The sequence below is a fragment of the Platalea leucorodia genome (assembly GCF_965183815.1).
Source record: "Platalea leucorodia genome assembly, chromosome: 1".
NCBI lineage: Eukaryota > Metazoa > Chordata > Aves > Pelecaniformes > Threskiornithidae > Platalea > Platalea leucorodia.
The window spans coordinates 70902726-70924627 of record NC_138823.1 but is presented as its reverse complement, the minus strand read 5'-3'; the positions used below and the strand labels follow the sequence as shown (position 1 = coordinate 70924627).

General features: G+C 38.0%; 1 protein-coding gene across 2 annotated transcripts in view; it reads right to left on the bottom strand.

Annotated features, from left to right (window-relative positions):
• Positions 1-218: 218 nt before the first annotated feature.
• CLPTM1L (CLPTM1 like) overlaps positions 219-21902 on the bottom strand; it is a 28997-nt gene continuing 7313 nt past the window's right edge. The window contains exons 6-17 of one of the 2 annotated variants that reach the window (XM_082317010.1): positions 18923-19040; positions 16709-16803; positions 14488-14572; positions 12703-12806; positions 10047-10112; positions 8892-8942; positions 8167-8249; positions 6390-6424; positions 6029-6084; positions 5903-5947; positions 3154-3269; positions 219-2349 (exon numbers count right to left, since the gene is read on the bottom strand). In XM_082317010.1, the coding sequence (XP_082173136.1) occupies positions 2265-2349; positions 3154-3269; positions 5903-5947; positions 6029-6084; positions 6390-6424; positions 8167-8249; positions 8892-8942; positions 10047-10112; positions 12703-12806; positions 14488-14572; positions 16709-16803; positions 18923-19040 (939 nt within the window). In that variant the 3' untranslated portion in view covers positions 219-2264. The remainder of the gene's footprint in view (positions 2350-3153; positions 3270-5902; positions 5948-6028; positions 6085-6389; positions 6425-8166; positions 8250-8891; positions 8943-10046; positions 10113-12702; positions 12807-14487; positions 14573-16708; positions 16804-18922; positions 19041-21902) is intronic. The other variant, XM_082317011.1, reaches the window with a different exon arrangement.

Here is a 21902-nt window from a genome sequence, read left to right as displayed (position 1 = left end):
GAAATGTTATATATAGGAAGTTTTTCTCCTGCATTAACCACATATAGAACCACATTTTTGTTTTCAGCTGATGTCATTTCCACAACTAGAAAGTTAAAACATTTAGTATCTCGAAAGCTACGCTGCTTACGTAGTTCTTCACCATCTTTCCAACAACAAACGGTAACTCTCTATCCCGTATGCCAAGTCTTTTATTTGGAAATGGAATGCATAAAACAATGACTTGAACAGGAAAGCCTCGCTCATTTAAAAGATTTAAAATGTCCTAATTTTATATTCTTTATGACTACTGTATGCGATATTATGAGGTCATTGTCATCAGAAATGCAGGACAGAATACCAATAAACTCACAGTATGTAAAGGTGCAAGTGATTCTTCAACAGCTACATACAAAAACGAGTGATGAAACATTAGAAATACCCGACTATGGTATCCTGGACTTTCAGGAGCTATTCTAGAAGAACCAATAACTTGATTGTTTTGAAATGGCACAAGAAGGGAATCTGCTATGTGCATTATTTATATCAGGAAAAAATTTCACACACATTTTACTATTGTTATGAAACAGGAGTCCCAAATTAGTTTGCCTAACAGCAAAGAGCTCCTTCCAAACAAATCCACATCAGGTACAAGATGACTCCTTTCCATTGCCAGTAGCATGCAAGGAGGACTTCAGTGTAAGACAGACTGTAGTTTGTGACAAAAGAAGTTAGGCACATTTCTGTATCTTTCTGGGACCAGCGTTATTTATACGTTCAGACTTCTGCAGTACCAGAACTGGGTAAAATCCACTTCATAAAGTAGTTACGGACTATAGATCTGTGTTCTTCAAGGTTATTAAATTAATATTTTCAGTCCATGACAAATTGAAGTTAAATAGCCTCGCACAAAGAGCATGCAATTTAATAAAGAAACTTAAGAATCATTAGGGTTAATTTGTAAACTTAGTGACCACAGCAAAACTAGAATTGGAAATTAGAATTCTGCCTTTTGGATTTTTTTTAATTGCATTTTATTTGCTGCTGAAAGGAATGCACTCTATATTTCACTTATTAAGAAATTTGCTTTTAAAAATCTAGGACCACGGTTTCTAGATATAGCTGTGAAGTTTGAATTTTGGTATAATAATTCAACCTGATTATTTTTACTAATTTGAAAGAAACAGATCAAAATACCTCCCTTAATGAACTGCTCCCATGGAATATGGATTTTAAATTGTGTGAAAGGAAGACACCTGTTCTTCACCAGGCTGTTTTTTTTTCCTCTGTATCCAGGTAGGTTGTCGAACCTGTATTGTGTCTGAGCAAAATCATTCCACTTGAATGATGTGTGCATCTTATAAACAGAAGGGGGTAGGGAGGGAGAGGGGAAAGACCAAGGAATTATTCCCTTTGAAACATGAGAGAAATGGCCTAGTAGGTCACTGGGGTACCACATGATGAAGAATTTAAGATGTGTTAAGAGACTTTCCTAGCACATAAAATGATTTGCATTATATGAATACCTGCTATGCCAAGAAATCAGAAGGTTTGTCAACAACGCAGAAGGATTTATAAAAACTTGGATACGTATTGAAAGAAATCATGTTACAGTTTTTTCACATCTTCATTCAGTTTAAGACAACTGAAACCCTCTGCCATGTTGTGGGCTAAGAATGTGGCAGAATTTGAATTTTAGCAACCCCATCTCTCTCATCCTATATTTCCAACAAATTTTTTTTAAGCTATGAACTTAAATGCCCACATACAACTTACAACTTTAATCATGATTTCTAGAATTTCCATTATCTCCATTATCAAATGAGAATGACTTGTAATTAGCATATAATCCATTATATTACACATTTGACAGCCTCCAGTTTGGCAATAATGCTTGCTTCTGCCGTAACACACTGGCTTGTTTTTTCACTTTTCATAGCCTAGTGGCACAGGCACCACAATTCCAGTTAGTGAGTTGTCTTAAAAACATAGATTTGGATATAATTACAATGGTCAGGACACTTAGGTTTTCACTGAAGAGAAGTTTAACTGCAGGAAGTTTATTTAATGACATCTGGGAGACTGTGGACCTTCTGAGGACAAAGAGGATCTTGAAATAGGAGGATATCAAAACTAGATTTTGGCAATATAGAAGATGTATTGTCCATGTAGTTCTGTCATAAGCTTTAAAAATACTCTCATTAAATAAGTTTTTCCTTCCTTAAGACCAGATAATACATGAAGCCAGTAAGAGTCCAGGGGTCAGAATCTTCTTCAATTCTTAGTTATTCTCTATGAGCTTTTTTTTTTGGCTTTTCTTCGTAAGATTCTCCATACTCATTCACTCTGCTCTTATCCACAGGATAAAGCCTGGCAGAAAAAACAAAGGATTAGTGACAATATTGTCTGCTACCTGGAGGAATTAAGCAGTTCTGCGCTGCTTAATTTTAAAAGTGAATTTCTTTCTCACCGTATTCTCTATTCCCATTTGTGGCAAAAAATACAACAGTTTTAAAGATCAGCTACAGATACATCAGCTTCTTCACATTAAGACTTAACCAGTTGTCTCATAGCAGAGCCTCTTAAGAGATGTATTAGCTCCCCTAAAGCCTGGCTGGATTATTTCTCAAGCAATCCAGGATACTTCTCAAACTTGAAACTAGTGTCCAGCCCCTATCAGAAGTTGTTGAGCTCTTGATTTCTAGAAAAAGAAGGGGACCTATTTTACTGCACTTATGTGTGATTATATAAACCCAAAACCGAAGCTCCCATTTAGTATTAATGATTAGATGTACATATCCATATGTTCTGGTACAATGTGAACTAGGCTTAAAATTCTTGTTTGCTCCACATCTAAATATTTATTCTTGGGAACAAGAATATACCTTCTGTAGCTTCACTTATGAACAATATTTCAATGATGACTGCATATAGCCTTCTTCCCCATCTGATTTTAGTTACTTAAAGAATCTGAAACTTGCCAGATACTCAACTTACAGGAGAACCTGATAACTTGTGTTTGGAAACTAGATAAAGAAGTATATATACTATGGTGTAAGTATAAAAATTCTGCTTGAAGTCTATCCCAAAGTGTTTCATAGTTCTTTATAGCAATAAGACTGCAACCACCTACAGCGTTGTAAAAACTCTGATGAATATTAAAGAAAGGCATACCATCTTTGGTAAAGATAGACCAGGAACACGACATCATCTCTAAAGCACGCCAGCCTATGAGATGTTGGCATAGTGATGATAAAAGCAAATATATCATCAATAAAGGTGTTGAATGCCTACAAATAAAAGAAAGTATACTTCAGTTGACTGTGAAGAAACTAAGTCATCTGTCATACAAAGCTACAGGAAACAGGCTTCCTAGAACTATATTTTTCAGTAGGAACAGAGACTATTTCCGTATTTCTAACAATACTTAAGGGTTATGCTGAAAAACTAATTAATGCAAACTTTAAAGTGCTTTAATGAAGACCATGCTGCTGTCTACTCCAGACCACACAATTATAGTTACAAGTAAAAAGGAAGTAGGACTACTTCAGGTAAGTAAGAGTACTGCCATGCGAAGGGAAAAACATGGATTCAACTTCAGTGAAATCTTTAGAAGAAACTGGTAAAAAACTTTCATTCATTCATTACTCAAATGATTTAAGATTTACAAAATGTCAGTTCACTTTCATTTTCTGTGAAAATTTGAAATTTGTGAAAAACTTGTTAATGTACTGCTCTTAAGAACATTAACTTGACAGCCTTGGAGAGATTTTGAAATATTTTCAGTGCTCTCCTGAAAGTAATCATCCAACTCTTATCCAAGACGTAATTTTCTACAGCATTTCCACTCAACTAGGCATACTATAGGTTCTGTTTCTGAAGCAATAATGAAATATTTTCACACTATTTCTTCCTGAGTAAGAAAGTTTAAATTCCCAGACATCTGCTGGGAAAGCAACGCAAACAGGCTTGGAGCATGCAAAGACAACAATATTTTGTCAGAAAAGGTGAAAGAAAATAAACAGAAGGGCAACTCCTCTGGATCTGGCTCTAGCCTACAGGGAGGACTAGAAAGCAACTTTTACAGTGCACCAGCTGTAGTACTCATCACATGGTGCAATAAACTGTTTCAACTTGTTAAAAACAGCAGGAAACAAATCCAGCAAAGAATACTCACTCTGTTGGGTTAACGAACTGAGTCAGTAACATGGCTTCTCCTTTCAATATCAGCAAGCTGTACATTAATCCATACCATATGAAGGGGGAAAATAATGTATCCTCTAAGCAGAGGACTCACTCTTCAAAATGAACCCATGTTTATATGATGAAACAAAGCATCAGCAGAAGATGATGGGTGTTGGGCAGGAGAGAGCTCTGAATAGTTACAACAGGAAATCTCTTTCTGGCAAGTCAAAACAAACCTATCAATCCACAGGGATCAAAGGATATGGACGGCACTTCTCAAGCCTGTGCAAAGAAGGTTTGTCATGCAACGAGAAAAACCTGGCAAGTTGGAAAAGGCGGCCTTTCCAAGTTAACACCCTAGTGAGTGATCCTACAATGATGAAAGGAAGAAAAAGCTAAATGCTCCATCCTTCAGGCACTTAGGCAGTCCTCATAAACCACTGAAATTGAATGCATCAAGGCAGCCCATCTAACAGTATTCAGTCTAGCTAGTTTTCTTTTGAAATTACCTCATTGGAAGGTAACTCCTCATAAAAGCATGAAGAGCATAAACGTAAAGACTACAGAAACTGAAACGTTAGACTGATCTTCACGTTTGCCAAGGTCTTCCAAAACAGGAAAGAGTTCAAATTAAGGAAAAAAACAAAGCTCTCTAAAACAACAATGGCAGATGAGGCCTCAGACTATACTTTCCACTCTTCAAAGTGCAGAAGAGAGCAAGCAACTTTAAATAACCACTAGGAAAAAGTACATCACCCCCTCCAAAGACCAATAAGTTAAACATAATTGAAAACATCATATACTTCTTTCTACATACACACAAGCCTTTGTTGTGGGTAGCCTCTGGCATCTTAACAGGAACCATAAATTCTCTGTAAGAAAAGGCTGTTCACCCAGAGAATTCTACTGCTTTAAAGGTTACTTGCTTGAATACTGTCCCTTTGTTGTCTATTTAACTGCTGATGTGTCTGCTCAGTTGTTGTATTTTGTTGCTGAATTAAAATTGTGGAATTACTTCACTAATATACCTTTTACTCCCCTCCTATTAAGAAACATGCTGATTTGCCTAGTATATGTCTGAAACACTCAATGTTTATTTTTATTTTTTTGACTGTATTTCCATATCAAACACTGTTTAGTTGCTATTCTGCTATCAGCTACATTTCAATCTGTTTTCCTAGATGCCCCACGATTCCTTAAAAATATTAAGGCAGCAGAAATTTGGGCTATTGCTGTAGGCTCACAGAAATGGAAAAGCTATGAAAGGCACTTCAAATTTTAAGATTTTAGTTCTTTTGTCCCAGATCATCTGTTCAGAATTGGACACCATGTCTTGAGCAGTTTTTAACAGTTTCTTTTAAAGTACTGATGTTCTGGAGAATTGTAATACATCGGCACAAAGGAAGAATAAATGAAAGCATTTATGAGCGGAAGCAGAAGAAAACATTAGTTTATACGCAGGACAAACATTTGCACCACCCAAGACAGCTGACAGTAGAAAAAACAATATTATCATCAAAACTAGGATGCAGGTATTCTCATTATATGGAAGTCATTATGAAACACAGAAATCAATGTTCCTATTTTTTTTTTTTAAGACATTTGCAACCAAACGTGGTTTTACTGTCAGTTTAGTTCTTAAAACAAACAAACAAAGCACTATCAGCCTTAAGCTGTTTCTCACAGAAAATTATTTCCAAAATGACTGCACCAATCTTTAAATTAGAGCTTTACTTACTTTGTATGTGAAAGCCTTCCACGGTAAGTGTGCAACAGATTTCATCTAGGATTAAAAATATCCATTTGTAATAAATTTTGGGAGAAGAGACTAAAAAAGTAGTCTTTTATCACTTTTCAATCTTACCTTGTAGTTTACAAACAGCTGGGGCAGCATAAACAGGAATCCAAAGGCATACACTCCTAAAGATAAAAGATGGAAAACTTACAGACAAATGCACAGTAGAAGTACATCACACAACTATACTTTCACAATTAGAGACTTACACTCATTTTCCTAAAGAGAGAAGATGCACCAACCCTTTTGTTTCACTTTGGGTTGATTCTTCTCCCTTTCTCAATCACTGTGATAATTTTGGAACCTACAGCCAAGTTATTACTCTATTTTACACTGATCCAGCTGATAGCAGTTAATTTCCTACTTTTGAGTCTTGGCCTCCATTTGAAGAAATATGAATAGAAAAAAAAAAACGTAAGAAGGGACTCACCATTGACAAAGCTGTTAATCAACCAGGAGTACCAGCTACAAACAAAGACGACAGCCCAGTTATTTTTTCACCTCAGCCAAAAATATGTAGCTGTACCATCCTCTACATGACTGTATGCTGACTAGTCCAAGAAATGGCTATGTTGTGAATTACTTTACACAAGAACTAAATACCTTGCATCTTCCTTTGATTAGGAAGGGCTCCAGAGAAGATGCTAGCAGTTTAAGCAAAGGATGTTTATCAGCGCATCCGACAAGTTTGGAGAGCTTTATCAACTGCTTTTATACTTTTTTAGAACATTCTAAGACTTCTGCACCCAAAATGACATCAGATAATACTTATCAAATTTCAAACAACAAATACCGTTCAGTGCAAACCACTATAGTAGGCACTTAAAAAAAAAAAGGTAAATACAAGGAATCCACATTTTTCACTCCTCACGTCTAAAAACCCCTTCCAGATGTTCAATGGAGCACAATCTCAGCAACATAACAGTAGTGTTACAGATAGTGGGCAAATTCCATCCTTCTGCTTGTGGCAGTAAGCACAGCTAGTAATTGTGATGCTCGGGTTACATAATTTAAAATTAAACTTGCAAGGCTGTGTTAGTGACTTGTTAATAGCAACATTACAGCTATAGCAGCATATCACTAATCCACAAGCATCTAAAAAATGCATCAGAAAATGCCTGCAAGATTAAAGGATAATCCACTGTTAAGATTACTTGTTCCATCACATTTCCTTAGCAATAGATTTAACAATGATAAAAATTCTCTATCAGTTGTTTTCACTTTCTTAAGCTACAGCTCACAGAACACCTGGCATATAATATTTTCCAGTACTGAATGAATTTAAGAATTTTGTGAGAAAAGCAGAATTTTTGAATGCTGCATATTTGTTACTCCTTACTAAGACAAGAACCTTTTGAAAAAATTATTTTTCTAATAGCCCAGAAATTGCCCCAGTTTCTAGTACAAGTGCTACAGCCCACATATGCAGCAACAGTAGCTCTTTCTGATGTTATTTTAAGCTACTGCCTGCTCTCCCTCCCATCCCTTCGGGGCCTAGGGGCTATTAAAAAATACGTCTGCATGGCCATCACCACGCTTGCGTTTGCAGATTTTTTCTACAACACAGTCTCATGGCTGCATACTTGCTTGCATCTCTCCAACACAAAATGAACTAGCTGAAAGTGGACAGGAGTTTCACCTTTTCATGAAATATTGAGTCTTCAGCTCTTGCTGAAGTATCAATATGTTGCTGTAAGCCCATGGCTCTAAAGGAATACAGAGTCCTTTCTTAAAAATGCTTGTACTTGCTTGCCATCCTAGCTATCATATTTAGTAAGAGAGGAATCTCTTGGTCGGAGCAAATAATTTTGGGACAGTTTTTGCTTCTTTCTGTTATTGGACAGGTTTCACCACTGAGCTCCTCTCATCTCTCCTGTCACCTCATCAGTCCTCCAAACATCAGTGGCAGCTTTCTTCCTTCTCTTCTGATTCACAGCTTACTCATGTATGTCAGCTATTGAATTCTATACTACAGTAATATCAGGTTACTTGCTAAATACAACAGCCTGTAGCTTACAGGACATTAAAAAACGAGCTAGACTTTTCAGCTTTATATCATATAGAACAAGGAAGTCTCCAGTTCCTAGCTTATGAATCAAGCAAAATAAAATAACTGATTTCCGTAACCCATCATCTCCAATTTACTAATACGGGAAAAATGGGGAATGCTTCAGTTCTGTGTAAGATTGTTTATAGATTTACAGTACCTTTTGTATTTGACATTCAGCAAGGAGTAACCTGCACCTCCAATACACAGTGGATAGAGCAAATATGACAAGTATTTCATAGCCTAACAGACAATGAAAATAGTTTGTTAGCTTACATTTTATATACAGCAGATTTGTCATGGCATTAACCAGAAGACAGCCACAATTTTTTTTTTCCTGAAAATCTTTTCCTATTTCCAAATGTCTACTATGATTTCCAATATGCTTCCAGTTCTAGAGAAGGTGGTGAAAATTCCAGTGCTCAGTTCACACCACCAAGGAACTTCGAGCATAAGCAACAAGAGGCAGCATGAAGATCAGAGTCTAAAAGTAGCTCTCTGCTTAACTGCCTGACTTCGTCAACTCCTTTCAGAAATCAGGAAGCACATGAACATTCCTCCAGTATAAATAACAAGTACAAATACAAATTTTCAAATTTGTGAATGAAGACCCTTTAAGATATTTCTCTTCAGATAAGTCACTTGCAATTCTGCTTCTCAGAGAAATGTTTCAACCAGATTCAGCTAACAAACAACCCCTTCACTGTTTCTTTTCATAAATTATTAGAATGAATCTTCACTATCTGATCATCCACATAATCATGATCCACTTGACAACTATGAGAAAATGGAAAATGCACTTGTAGCAACAAAGAGTGAAACAAGTCAATCAGCAGGCCACATAGATAGACTTTATAGATCAGAAGTCACAGGAGTCCCTCTTACCTGGGTATCATACTCCTCAGTTTTCTTTTCAGAGTCATTGTATGTACCAAACTGCAATACATATAAAATGTATAATCAAGTCAGAACTGGGGTAAAAAGCACTTGCTATTCAACTCCCTAAACAGAGATTTAAACTGCAAACTAAACTGCTTAGACATTACACTAGGTAGAAGTTCCAAGTTCTTATAAGCTTCTATACAAGAGTCATATAAATGCCCTGTGCAGCCTGCCAAATACAGGGTAGGTAAAAAGTTTAATTTTTCCCTTCATATTTTATGCCAAACATCCAGGACTTCTTTGCTTAGGAAAATGCCGTTGAGACAGCAGAGTTCACAAAGCAAAAGTAAAGTCAAGTGGCTAAGAATCTGGCAGATACAGAAAGCCATTATTAAAACCCATAACCACCTTCGTGCATGAAGAGGTCAGTTATAGATTATCTCCACATCTCCAGAAATTGTGACTGCTTAAACACAGTTCCATGAATACTGACAAAGGAACAACAGAGCTATGAGCCACCCAAGATACATAGACTTCAAGCAGCACAAAACGCCAGTACTTCTTGTGAAGTAAACACTGAAGATTAGACAACTGTTTCTCGTATCAACCAGGGAAATTTTCAATGTAGATTGTACTTTAAAGTGTTAATTTGAAGCCCAGCTGCCTCTGCATGTCCTGCAAACGGTCTCAAGACTTAAATTTTTACCCAGAGGATTTATCAAAGACTGTCCTGTCCCCAGAACACGTCACGTCTTCTACTAGTTCCACAATGGGGAACTTACACCTACAGCTTCATGAAAAATTCAGTTTCTCACTTCAAATCATGATGCCAGTTAAGAATGCCTTTCCAACACAGTGGCAGGAGCACAGTCCCACCTGTTAAGACTTAGCAGGACTGACAGAGGAGCTCTCAAGTTTCTCACACCATAAATACAGACAAATAGCTTTTTCTTCTACAGAATTCATCAAAGTTGTTAATAAATTTGAAAATGTTCATCCAGCTTTTGGATTAAGCCATCCATAAAGAGAAGATGTACATAGGAAACTTTTATAGTTTTTTTATAATCTTCATTTCACTGAAAGCTAAGTTGCACAGTAACCTGGAAACAGATGGAAAGCTCAAGAGTGTAATCATTAACAGCCCAATGTCTACTGTACCTGAATTTTGGGTCTCAAGCCTTGCCACTGGATTGTCATTTTCAAAGCTTTCTTCACTTTCCAGAGCTGTGATTAGCAAAAACAAAATGTGTACATAAAGAATTATCCAAAGGAATGTCTTATGCAGGATTCAGATACTCAGAATCAAGACCCCAGAATATCTGTTTTAAGCACCCACTGCATAAAGCAGCAACAGCATGACTGCAGCACACTGCCTGTGCCTCTATGCAAACCAAATGCTGTGTCACCAGACAAGTACAGCACTGGGAGCATGCACTATTAAGTCTCCATATCAGACGATGTACTTTAAGTGAAACAATGTAGTCCTTCCAGGATATCTGGATTGCAGCACTTAGGTGGGGGTTAGCGGCTCTCAGCACGAGCATGCACCCCAGGCCAAGCATTTAGAGAATTCTCCAGTAACCACCTGCCAAGCAAGTTTTTACATGCCTTCAAGGTCAGCTGGGATCTGCAAGATGAAGGTGGCTCAGAACTCCTAACAGTAATTAAGTGGGCACTGACATGGTGATCTCATTTCAGTAGTGGGCTACAAGCAAAAGTCAGTGAATCCACTGAATTGTCCGGCTACTTACTGTACAGCTGCAACGGGCTGACCCTAATGTAACCAAAGGTTCAGTGCACCCGAAAATTTACTTAGTGTACCCACCCTGCTATACAGATTCAACAACTTAGGCAATGCATTAAGCTCACCAGCAGAGCTATGCTCCATGAAGCTTTCTGTAGACAAGGTTTGTTTGTTTAACTTTAGATATACCAATATTCTCTTCTCACCCATCACATCTTCCAAACAACAAAGTGCAATACGGTAAAGACAATCCTGTACCATTATCTTTGATGCAAGTGAGAAAATTACTTATTACAGAAGCAATGTCAGTATTAGTACTGCATGAGAAACAGGTGTTAAGAACGAGTTGTGAAAAAGCTCTTCCCAGCAGACAAATTCCTCTGAGATGTATAGTGCTTATGTTCATTCTCACCTTGAGACAACCATGTTATCTCACCATCAGTTGAGAGGAGAGACACGTTACTTTAACAGAATCTACAGAACATTTCCCTTCCATTTAAGTGTCCCCCCTAGTCTTCGTATATAATCCTTTCAACCCAGTTCCCCCAGCCTGCAATCCAAAAGCAACATACTGGAAAATAAGGCACGTGAGAAAGACGATCGGAGCCAAACAGTCATAAGGACTACAGATCTCAGAGAGATGTATTTAACAGATCTTTGGGCAGCTCCAAGAAGAATCTCAGACAGGCACAATGACCAAATGAGATCTCGATCTGCCTGTGCTTAGCTAGTGGCAACTGAGAAATCCATCTTCATTATAAAAGAGAAATGCAAATTCTTAACAGTTTTAATTGACCTTAAATCCTGTAGCATAGCTGAAGATTCGTGTTACCCTAGCACACATGCCTGATCTGGTTTCCACTAAAACTTCTTTTAAAAAAAAAAAAAAAAGTGGTTTAGAGACCAGAGCTATTTCTTCTTCCCCACTAGAAACAAACAAAAAAAAGCATAATTTTTCTTGACCTGATCCATTTTTAAATCATTTGACACTTTTGAACTTCTGAAGTCTTTAGATTCAAGGATTTTTTAAAATTTAGTTATTTAGATATAGGATCAAAAGAAAAGATATTCTACAAAAGGAGCAGCATATATATAAGCATCTATATTTATCCCTGAAACTGTTAAAATTTCAGACAGCTAAAGAAAGTTTGAAATATAAGACTAAATTTCTATTTATAGGAACAAAACCATCACTAAATCTGATACAGAAAACTTAACACACAGAAATACATCAGACCTAAAAATCTCAACTTACTGAAAAATAATGTTAGTCAATGAAACGGTACTATTTAGGACACTACTGTTCATAGTTTTTGCAAGACCTTAATCTGTCTTATACAATAAGCTGAAATTTAAGGATCGCTTTGTGACTTTGCATTCAACAATTTAATCACTAACTAAAAATTCGGAACGGTTTTGTTTCCACAGGGATTATCTGCAACTGTAACAGATGTGTAGCCAAAAATTGCACATGAGAGTCCTGAGCTTATTTTTAAATACTGAGAAGTAATTAGATCTGCAAGCAATCTAGGTAGAGAGATCTCCCCTTCCCTATACTGCTGACTTCGTGCTTTACTACACATAAAGCAAGCTTCTAAGCAGTACCTGCAACCCACTGACTGGACATGATCTGCTGGAATGATGAACGCAGCCAGCAGTCTCCTCCTTCCCCAAGCACCTCAGTCATGGCCAGGGAGAAAGCTGCAGACCTGCGGCACTGCCTGATGGCACACAGCCGGCTCTTTGACAAATGTTTCCGTGAAGGCTTGTTGACGTGGTTATACATGCCCGGTCAGGAGTGATGCCTATCACATCGTGTGATAGGAAGGAACCTCAGCACAGCTCTATGTTTGGCTTCCACAATACCAGCTGGCCCATCCCAGAAAAACTTGCTACTTCCAGTTTAGTTATTTGATAAAGGGACACAATCTCCTCTACCGCTGAAAGCCAGTTAAACAATGATGCTAAGACAGCATACTACAACAGCAGTATTTTTCCAGTAACTAGTATAGCATTCTTTTTCTGTTGCTGCAAATACTGGTATTTGGTTCTAGAGCTTTAAGAACTCACCTCAATCACTGCACCAATGCCTGCTGGGATCAGTACCAATAAACTTGTTTGTTCATCCAAAAGGAAAAGAAATATTACCACAGTACTAAAGCACCGCCAAAGCACTAGATGGAAAAAACCAAAAATGAAAGGCTTATTAATATTTAAATGAACAGCTGAGATGACAGAAGACTGTTGGCCTATTTACTGTAATTCTGCCTTACGCAGTTTAAGCGTGAACTTCTCCTATATACACCTTGATACATAAAGTTGTCCTAGAAACAGCCAGTGATCTGTATACCTCCAGGCAAATAAGGAACAAAAACACTCTATGAAATCCTTATCAAAAAAGATTAAAGGAAATCAGAATATTTAAGGAAGACTTCTGTATTGCAGCAATTCAGCAACTGTTATGAACTACACTCATGATTCTTGTCTCCAGGAAGCTGAAAGGCTGTGAGGTAATGTAATGACAGTCTTTGAAACTCTTGCAACTAATTTCATGTTTGTAAATGTTAAGAAGTATATTTTAGGGTGATTTTTCAGGTTTTGCAAAACCTTGGATGCTTACAAGTGTCTAACAACTAATTCTTAGATTCGAATATCCATCCCCCTAAGCAGGAACAGAAAGAGAGAAGAGCTACAACACACTCAGACATCAGCAATTACACTGTACCATTCCAGAGCCTGTCCTTCTCCCTCAGGGCAAGAGGGAGATACAGGCAGAAAGGTGACTAAGGCTTGCTAAAGAGAGGATGGAACCATTAATTACTGCAGACTGATACTTTGATAGTAAGGTTAAAAACCCCTTTATCACTCAGTCTTTCCAATTTGACTTTACTCACTTTTTAAACTGGCAATTAACACTTAAGTCTGAAATTTCATGGACCATTTTGAATTTTTACTACCTTTTTGGCATAAATATGCCAACAGCAGTATAAATGCCTTACAAAAACAAAGGCACTCCGGTAAAAATGATAAGCAGATTTTCCACGAGAAAAACATGTTGCTGTTCATCGTAATTTAGAAAGCCTACTTTTCTTCACGGTATTGATACTCCTCACATGTTCTAATCAATCTGTATATATGATAGAATTAGGGATAGTCTCAGAGGTCAAGTGACTCCAGGTTTATAGTCAGAATGGAAAAATCTATTCGAAAAACAAGCACTAAGTATTAGCAAAACAAACAAGGCTGGGGAGTGGTGTGTTAAACCTCAAGCGTCCAGGGCTGGCTACTACCTTCATCTGTCTCTAGGAAGGCTTGGCAGGATGTCAGACCACTATGCTTCTCTCATCTTTCCAACATCCAAGTCAACTCAACCCTCCCATGCTCTTCCCCCTGTGCCCGGAGCTTCTACTGCTCCTGTTCACACCAAAGCCCAAATCAAACACCAGCGTTACACTGCAGCATTTTCCCTCCCAAATACCTACAAGGAACACATGGGACTCACAGGACAGCATTACCCATGATAGCACATTCTCTCCACCCACGGGATTTTTTTCTGATCCTCATTCTTTTCTCAAAGTATTTTTCTGTTCCTTCAGCAAAGGAAATCTGGTGACCGACTTAGTATTAAACTTATTCTCAACTCTTAAGACAGTCAAACCTCAGAAGTGACACAAGTGCTTAAAAGTAAGTGATACTTGAGCACAATCCTAACAGATGTTAGCCATCTTTTCACACACAAACACATCTCATTTTGCCATCTTGGTGAATCTACAAAGTTTCAACTTAGAATAAGACTAAAACCACACAGTATATATTAGATAGCACACACACAACACTTTGCATTCTGGCCCATACCTGCTTTTGTAGACATCCCAATCATGCTCCTCTTTTTCTTCCAAAAACTGATGTCATTTTTGAATGCAAGGAAATCAAAGAGAAGCTGCAAATAGCAAGAAACACACTCATTTGTTCAAACACGCACTAGTTAAAGACTACCACCTGAACTGTCAAAAATGCACTTAAGATGTAATTGCAAGGAAAAGCTGGTTTAGAAGCCTCAGAAATAAAAATTAAATACCACAAAAAGCTAAAAAGAAAAACTGTTTAAGAAGCCCAAGGCCCAAAAGCAGTGCAAAATGACAGGAGGAATTCCAGGTGCTGCTATGACTACAATGCTGCATCTGGTAAAGAAAGTTAGTGATCTAATACAGGGTAACACATGATAGAGGATGAAGAACCGAAGACCCTGAGGAACTGCTCACCTCCTTGGCAAACCAGGGAAAGCCACACTAAATTAGATTCAAAGTGCTTTGTGTTGGATCGATAGTCAATTTAGGCTTGGATAGTACCAAAGTTTTTTAAAATTTCTAAAATACAGCAAGTCATTTTCTCCTCTCTATTTCATCAGCAAAAAGTTGATCTGAACCTCAAGGACATTTTAGCATTAAATGTATTTGTACTGAGTATTTTTTCCAGAATTTTCGGTCTTTTTGTTCAGAATAGAATAAAATAGAATAGTTCAGTTGGAAGAGACCTACAACAATCATCTAGTCCAACTGCCTGACCAATTCAGGGCTGACCAAAAGTTAAAGCATGTTGTTAAGGACATTGTCCAAATGACTCTTAAACACTGACAGGCTTGGGGCATCGACCACCTCTCTAGGAAGCCTGTTCCACTGTTTGACCACCCTCTTGGTAAAGAAATGCTTCCTAATGTCCAGTCTGAACCTCCCCTGGTGCAGCTTCGAACCATTCCCACGCGTCCTGTCACCGGATCCCAGGGAGAAGAGATCAGCACCTCCCTCCCCACCTCCCCTCCTCAGGAAGCTGTAGAGAGCAAGGAGGTCGTCCCTCAGCCTCCTTCTCTCCAAACCAGACAAACCCAGAGTCATTAGCCGCTCCTCATAGGGCATTCCTTCCAGCCCTGTCACCAGCTTTGTTGCCCTCCTCTGGATGCATTCAAGGACCTTCACATCCTTCTTGAATTGTGGGGCCCAGAACTGCACACAGTACTCAAGGTGAGGCTGCACCAACACTGAATGCAGAGGGATAATCACCTCTTTTTACTGGCTGGTTATGCTGTGCTTAATGCACCCCAGAATGCAGTTTGCCCTTTTGGCTGCCAGAATATTTTTCAGTATTTCCTTTAAGCATTCACTGTCTTAAAAAAATGCAGCATGGATTCAAGAAATTCTTGGGTCAGAGAATTTTAGTGAAAAGGTGTGTTTTTTTAATTTGGGCAAACGATACACAAAAGAAAAAAATATCAGAAGAGCTAGTCCCAGCCTACAGATATCTTACAACCTAATAAACAGAATGGAAAAAAATAAATTAAAATGGCTGGCAAGTCTAAGGGTTTCCAGCCAAATTAATTTAATGTAATGTAAGTATAAAGAAACACAACATGCCCAGCAAGTTGTTATCTATCCCAGACTACGGGAACAGTATTGAGTGTAATTGTAGATGACAAAAATGTTCAAAGTAGAACAACAAAGTCTAAAAGCTGTTCATTAAAACAAAGATTCATATTTTAACCAAGACACACACAATGCTGATAGAGAGACACAACAACCACCATGCCTAGAGCCACAAGCTCTGCACTTTACAGTGACAATTTTTTGAAGAAATCTAGATCAGCTGATCTAAATTTCTCCAGGGGTTAGAAGTCAGAGACTCAATCCCTACTGTTGGTGCCTGAGCTATACCACTGCTGCAGTAAACTTTGTGATAACTCAGCTTAGCAGAAAATGTGAACCAACATTGACAGGTATATTAATTCTGGGGGCTTTGGTCCAGCAAAAAAACATGATGATAATGAAGTTAAATGCTTTATATTTCAGTCAAGACTGTTCAGTTTATACCTAGTTATCTCATATTTCCATCTTCTTTGAGATTTTTACATTAATTGGAAATATTGGAAATACAGCTGACTTGTACCAGAAACCTCTTCTATTGTTCTACCGAAATTACTATTTCCAAAGACAGTTCTCAATAAACGAAACAGCTGAAGTTCAACCCACCCCTTTTTTTTATTTTATATGCTGTAATTCCCCAAAAACAAAGTTTCTCCACTTACATGAAATGCTGCTACGAAGAACGTCAAAGCGAGAAAGTACAGGTTAGTGTCAACAAAAATTCCTTTTACTTCATCTGCATCCTTTTCTGAAAACCCTAAGAGAAAGAACACGTAATTTTGCAAGAAGTACTAGACAGTTAATTGCTGTTATGCTAGAGTCCAGTATGAAAGGAATCCTATTTCACATGCTTTATTATGGAATGCTTTATTTATATTATGCACATGCTTTATTAAGGAATCATAAATCCAAAACAAGATGTCAGCTTTATTGGTAAAATCCAAGCCTACCTATATTTTGGCTAGTTATTTGGCTTGCCTTAAACAAAGCCCATCAGTTACAAGCAGACTGATGTGCCTTTAACATGTTTTGTAACTACAACCCAAGCTGAACACCAGACACACAAATGGTGAGACACAGGAAGTCATTCTGGCCTGAGTGGGAAGAAAAAGGATTATTCAACTTGGCCTCTGAGCTTTTATTTGATATGTAAGAAAAGTGAGCTTCACATTAAAAACCAAAAAATGAGAAAAGGACTACACTGTGGAGGACAATAAAGGTCAGTGGGAAACATGGCCGTGTTTTCCAGGCAGAGGAGGTACTCCTAGGATGATAGGTCTTGATATATGTGTCCATCACAAGACAGCAGAAACATGGAACATGAAAATTTCAATTATGCCATTCTGAGGAGGCTCATGAAAATTTATGGAGAAGTGATGGTGGTCAAATGCCCCACACAAACTCTGAGCAAGCCGTTACTTGATTCTTTCAAGACAGTTATTTTAAGCAGACATACTTGTAGCTTTGATGTACATTAGCCTGAGCTAAGGAGAAGCAGCTGGATTCTACTTAGGATGACCTTATTCCTTACCCGCCCTCCCTTCCTCGACAAAACATGAGAAAAGCTTAGGCTGCAAAAGAAATGGAGAAAGTCTAGACTCTCAGGTAAGTTACATTGTATACAGGTACTGTGTCTTACAATACTACACTCTGAAACCAGTGCTGAACCAGAACAGACTTTTTTTTCCCAGAGGAATCAAGGCCTTAAATGTTAAGTTGTCCATCATAAAATATTAATTCCAAGATGACAGTGAGTAACAAAACCCTCTTCCTCTTACTGACTAAATGTTGGTGAACAAAGAACAACACTGAGTAGTATGGAAGCAGCATTACCCCTGCATGTGTCTCTTGGGAAACTAGTAGAATACTGCATCTATCTGCATTAAAAAAAAGATAAACTGGGAAGGATTTGAGAATCATTAAAATAATATAACACAGAAGCTTTTAGGATCTCTTGGCCTAAAAAAAAGTTCAAATTGCTGTCTGAAGAGCTCAAAAAGAGAGGATCAGAAAAAATCCTACATTCATATACATCAACACCAGTTCAGTTACGATGTAGTTCCTTACTCTAGCATAAAGAAGCCAACTACAGTCTAGTGAGAGAAAACTAAGTCAGCAAAGTTAACCCTGAAAATAAGATGCGGATTTTTAAGAGTGGTGATTAGACTCACAAAGGTGTGCATCAGCAGAACAAACATTTAAAGACTGTAAAAGCTTGGCTATGCCATCACCAACACAGAGCATATGAACTTCAGAGTGAAAGTGTACACTTACTCTATGGCACTGAAGCGAAACTCAGAATTTAGTAGTTTTCAAGAATGTAAAGCCTCCAGTTTATCTGAACTACCATATAAATTTGTAACTGAGCCAAAGTGAGAGGCGAGCCAGTTCTGAAGTGTCAGAAGCAGTATGATCAGAACCCAGATTCCTTAATCATGCTCAGCTTGAACCCAAAGACTTTGCTGTGCCTGCCTGTATTTCACTGTAGGTATACGGCTACAGTGACCAGCTATATCTAGCTTATATCAAAGCTTATGTAACACTGATCCAGCTTTTCTGTTCCATGGATGATAGGGAAAAACTGTGGGAAAATTCTCTCCTCTATTTTGGCCTCTTATGCTTTTACAGTAGTATTATCCAAATAAAATTTATTTTAAAAATGGTTAATTCACCTCTGTATTCTTGTTTCCTACCACATGTCAACATTTTATTTCCACCTTTACCTTAAGGTAAAACAATATAAGATCTGTAGCATTAAACCTTTTTACTAGCTAACCACAAAAAACAGAGTTGTCATCTATGTACTTACAAGAAAAAAAATTGAGTGGTTGGTTTTTTTTTTTTTGACCTAAGGTCATTAAAGATAAAAAACATACCAAACTGTTGGAGGGAGTACACAGCATCCTGCATGTGGATCCAAAATCGGAGTTTTCCAAGAGATATTTTGTCATATGACACTGTAAGAGGTAGCTCTGTTGTTGAACGATTTATAACCTGTATTTCAAAAAGACATAGTTTCATTTTTAATCGTAGAAAAATTGCTATAATTATTTCCATTCAATTTTTTAAAAATAAAGGAAAGTGATTATATCACACTATGATTTAATCACACAATTTTAAGAGGTCAGTTTGTTTTTTGAAAGGGAATAAGATCTTAGACTTCTATACTATGCTTGAAATCTGGGGTTTTTTTCCAAGAAATGCTAAATTAGCAGTTTGTTCTGTTAAAGTTCTTATAGCAGCCTCACTGTTACTGTATACAAATGCCTCTGAGATGTTTACATGAAGTTCCCCCTGCTGGTCCCAGCTCAAGTGGGAAAAGTGTGCTTAAGGTAATTGTCTCTTTTGACAGTTCTTCTCTGAATGTATATGCTAAGATTACCTAAGCTAGACAATTAAAAAAAAAGAAAAAATCCTATCCCAAAGGCCACGGTCACAACTTTATCAAATTGAGGCTGGTTTTGGGAGAAATTAAAGTTACAACAACTCATACCAAAACAACAGGTGGAGAAGCAAGACGATCCTACTTGCTCAGACTGGTGAAAACACCACAGCTAAAGCTAAGCTAGCTACCCTGCTTGTAAAACTTGGGATATGGGGTGTCACAGAAATCTTCTTCCTGCTCCAAGAGAAATAAATTTCAGCTCATCTTCCTCTATCATCCACACTTTAGTTATGATGAGAACTACCTGGGTCTTAAATTGCCTCAGCTCCTTCTACATGACAGATGACTGTCTCTCAAGTAAGCTTAAAACAAAGAAAAAAAAATTGTCCTCACAGATGTTAGAATTCTCTACAGCTACCTAGGTACAAGCTCAGGCAGTATGTTTTGAACTTTTAAGGATAGCTCAAGACTGCAGACAGGCAGGCACTCTGAATTGCAACAGTTCAAGATCTATTGCTCCCAGCTCCTAATTACTAGCCAATCATAATTCACATCTCAGAACTGCTACTCTACACTGCATCTGTTTCTACAGTAATTAATTAGCTGACACTTATCTGAGATGAATAGGCTTCTTCTGATCCTTATGTAACAGAAGATAGTTTTAGCCTCCCCATGTATCAGGCAGGTGTGAACTGGGGATTACGTTCACTCTCCCATTCACTCTTTTCTCCAGTGTGTACGAACAATTCTCGATCTCACCACCCCCCAAGACCCTGTAAGCTTTTCAGACAGTAGCAGAACACGCATGCATGCAAGGGAGAGAAAGGGGAGCTGAGAAAGTTTTACAAATGCAGCAGGGAGAAAGCTTGAGAAACTAGAATGGTGCCAGGGATCCCTGAACTGTCTGGAAAAAAAAACCCAAAAACAGAACAGGATGAAAACAACGTGGTTAGAGCTGACGGTAGAGAATGCTGGCGAGATTCTACAGCTGTTTACCAAAAGCTACATAAACACCTTCCAGGCTTCTTCTCCTTTTTAAAGGATGCCTATAATCCCTCCACTCTCATTCCAATTTCTCAGTCAATCAAAGATAGCATCAACATTTCTGGGAGAAAAGGAAAAATTTCCTGTGCAGGACAGATAAACAAAAATTTTGCAAATGCATGGGTAACTAACATGCAGCAAGTGCACTCACATAGACAAAGCACTACTAAGGAGTTAGGGGTAGCGCAGGGAGAAAAACTGGATTACAATACAAGACAGTGAAAGGAATTCTTCAACACCAAAAGCAAATTAAATGAACGTATAAAGATTGGAAGAACGAACTCTTCCTCAATGAACAATTAAAAGTCCCCAAGAGCTGCCTCACAGCCTAGTTGAGTGTAGTGGTTGTTAAGCCTCTGAAAAGTTATCAAACCTCTGCAATACAACCTACTCTTGTAGGATGGCCTCAGAACATCACATATTGCTTCTAGCAGTCTACTTTATCAGTACTACAAAACAGTGTGTAAATAAAGCAAATAAGTTCAGTGGTATGAATTTTGAAGTTTTCTTTTTATTAACTCAGAATCCTGTGCAATCCCCAAACCCCCAGCCTTGACAAGAATGTTTAAGAACATGAGGAACACATAACCTCTAGACTACGGTACTTACCATAGAAGACCTACATCTGGGTCAAAATAATACTCAGTTCGAAGTCTACGCAGCCTAGCCTAAGCAGGGAAAACGCATCTTCAGCTCCATGACTTTAGGTCGGGCATACCAAACAGACAGCATCTATGCCCCTATTTACAGTCAAACGCCAACCTTGCTCCACAAAAGCTGTATCACCTTCTTCCCTTATTCTTTCCTGCTCTTCACTTACCCCTCATTATCTCACAGTATGCGTACTATTAGACCACTGTTTCTGCAGGGCTTGCGAGCAATTTGGCAAGTCACTACTGAGAAGTCACATAAGCCAGTGCTGAAGGGGAAGCTTGCTAGTTTTGATGGAACAGTCTTTGCAGCACTGCTCAGGATCTTTAACGACTTTAAGGCAGTGAGTTACAATAGCATTAACCATGACATGCATGACAGCTGCAGGGATGTTACCAATAACATGAGAATGCTGAGTTTATTTGTGAACAGGGTACATGACTTGACCAGTCAGAAGCTCATATGAATGTACTGAACTGAATGAGCTGTGGTAAGAAACTTAAAGGACAATGACCACTGATAAAGACATCACGAAAGTATATCTAAAGAAATTCTGGACAAAACCATCTGCTACCAAGATTTGTAACAAATGCTCAGGAGTTTATTTTACCAAACAAGCTTGGGGCGGAGGGGATACAAATTCTTAAAGAAGATTCTCCCCAACACTAAGTAACAAAATTCTTTGTCTGAGCTGAAGTTAATGAATTGGAAAGACAATTTAGAAGATCTATGGAAAGTTTACATCTACCGAGAGTTCCATCTACAAGATGCTGAAT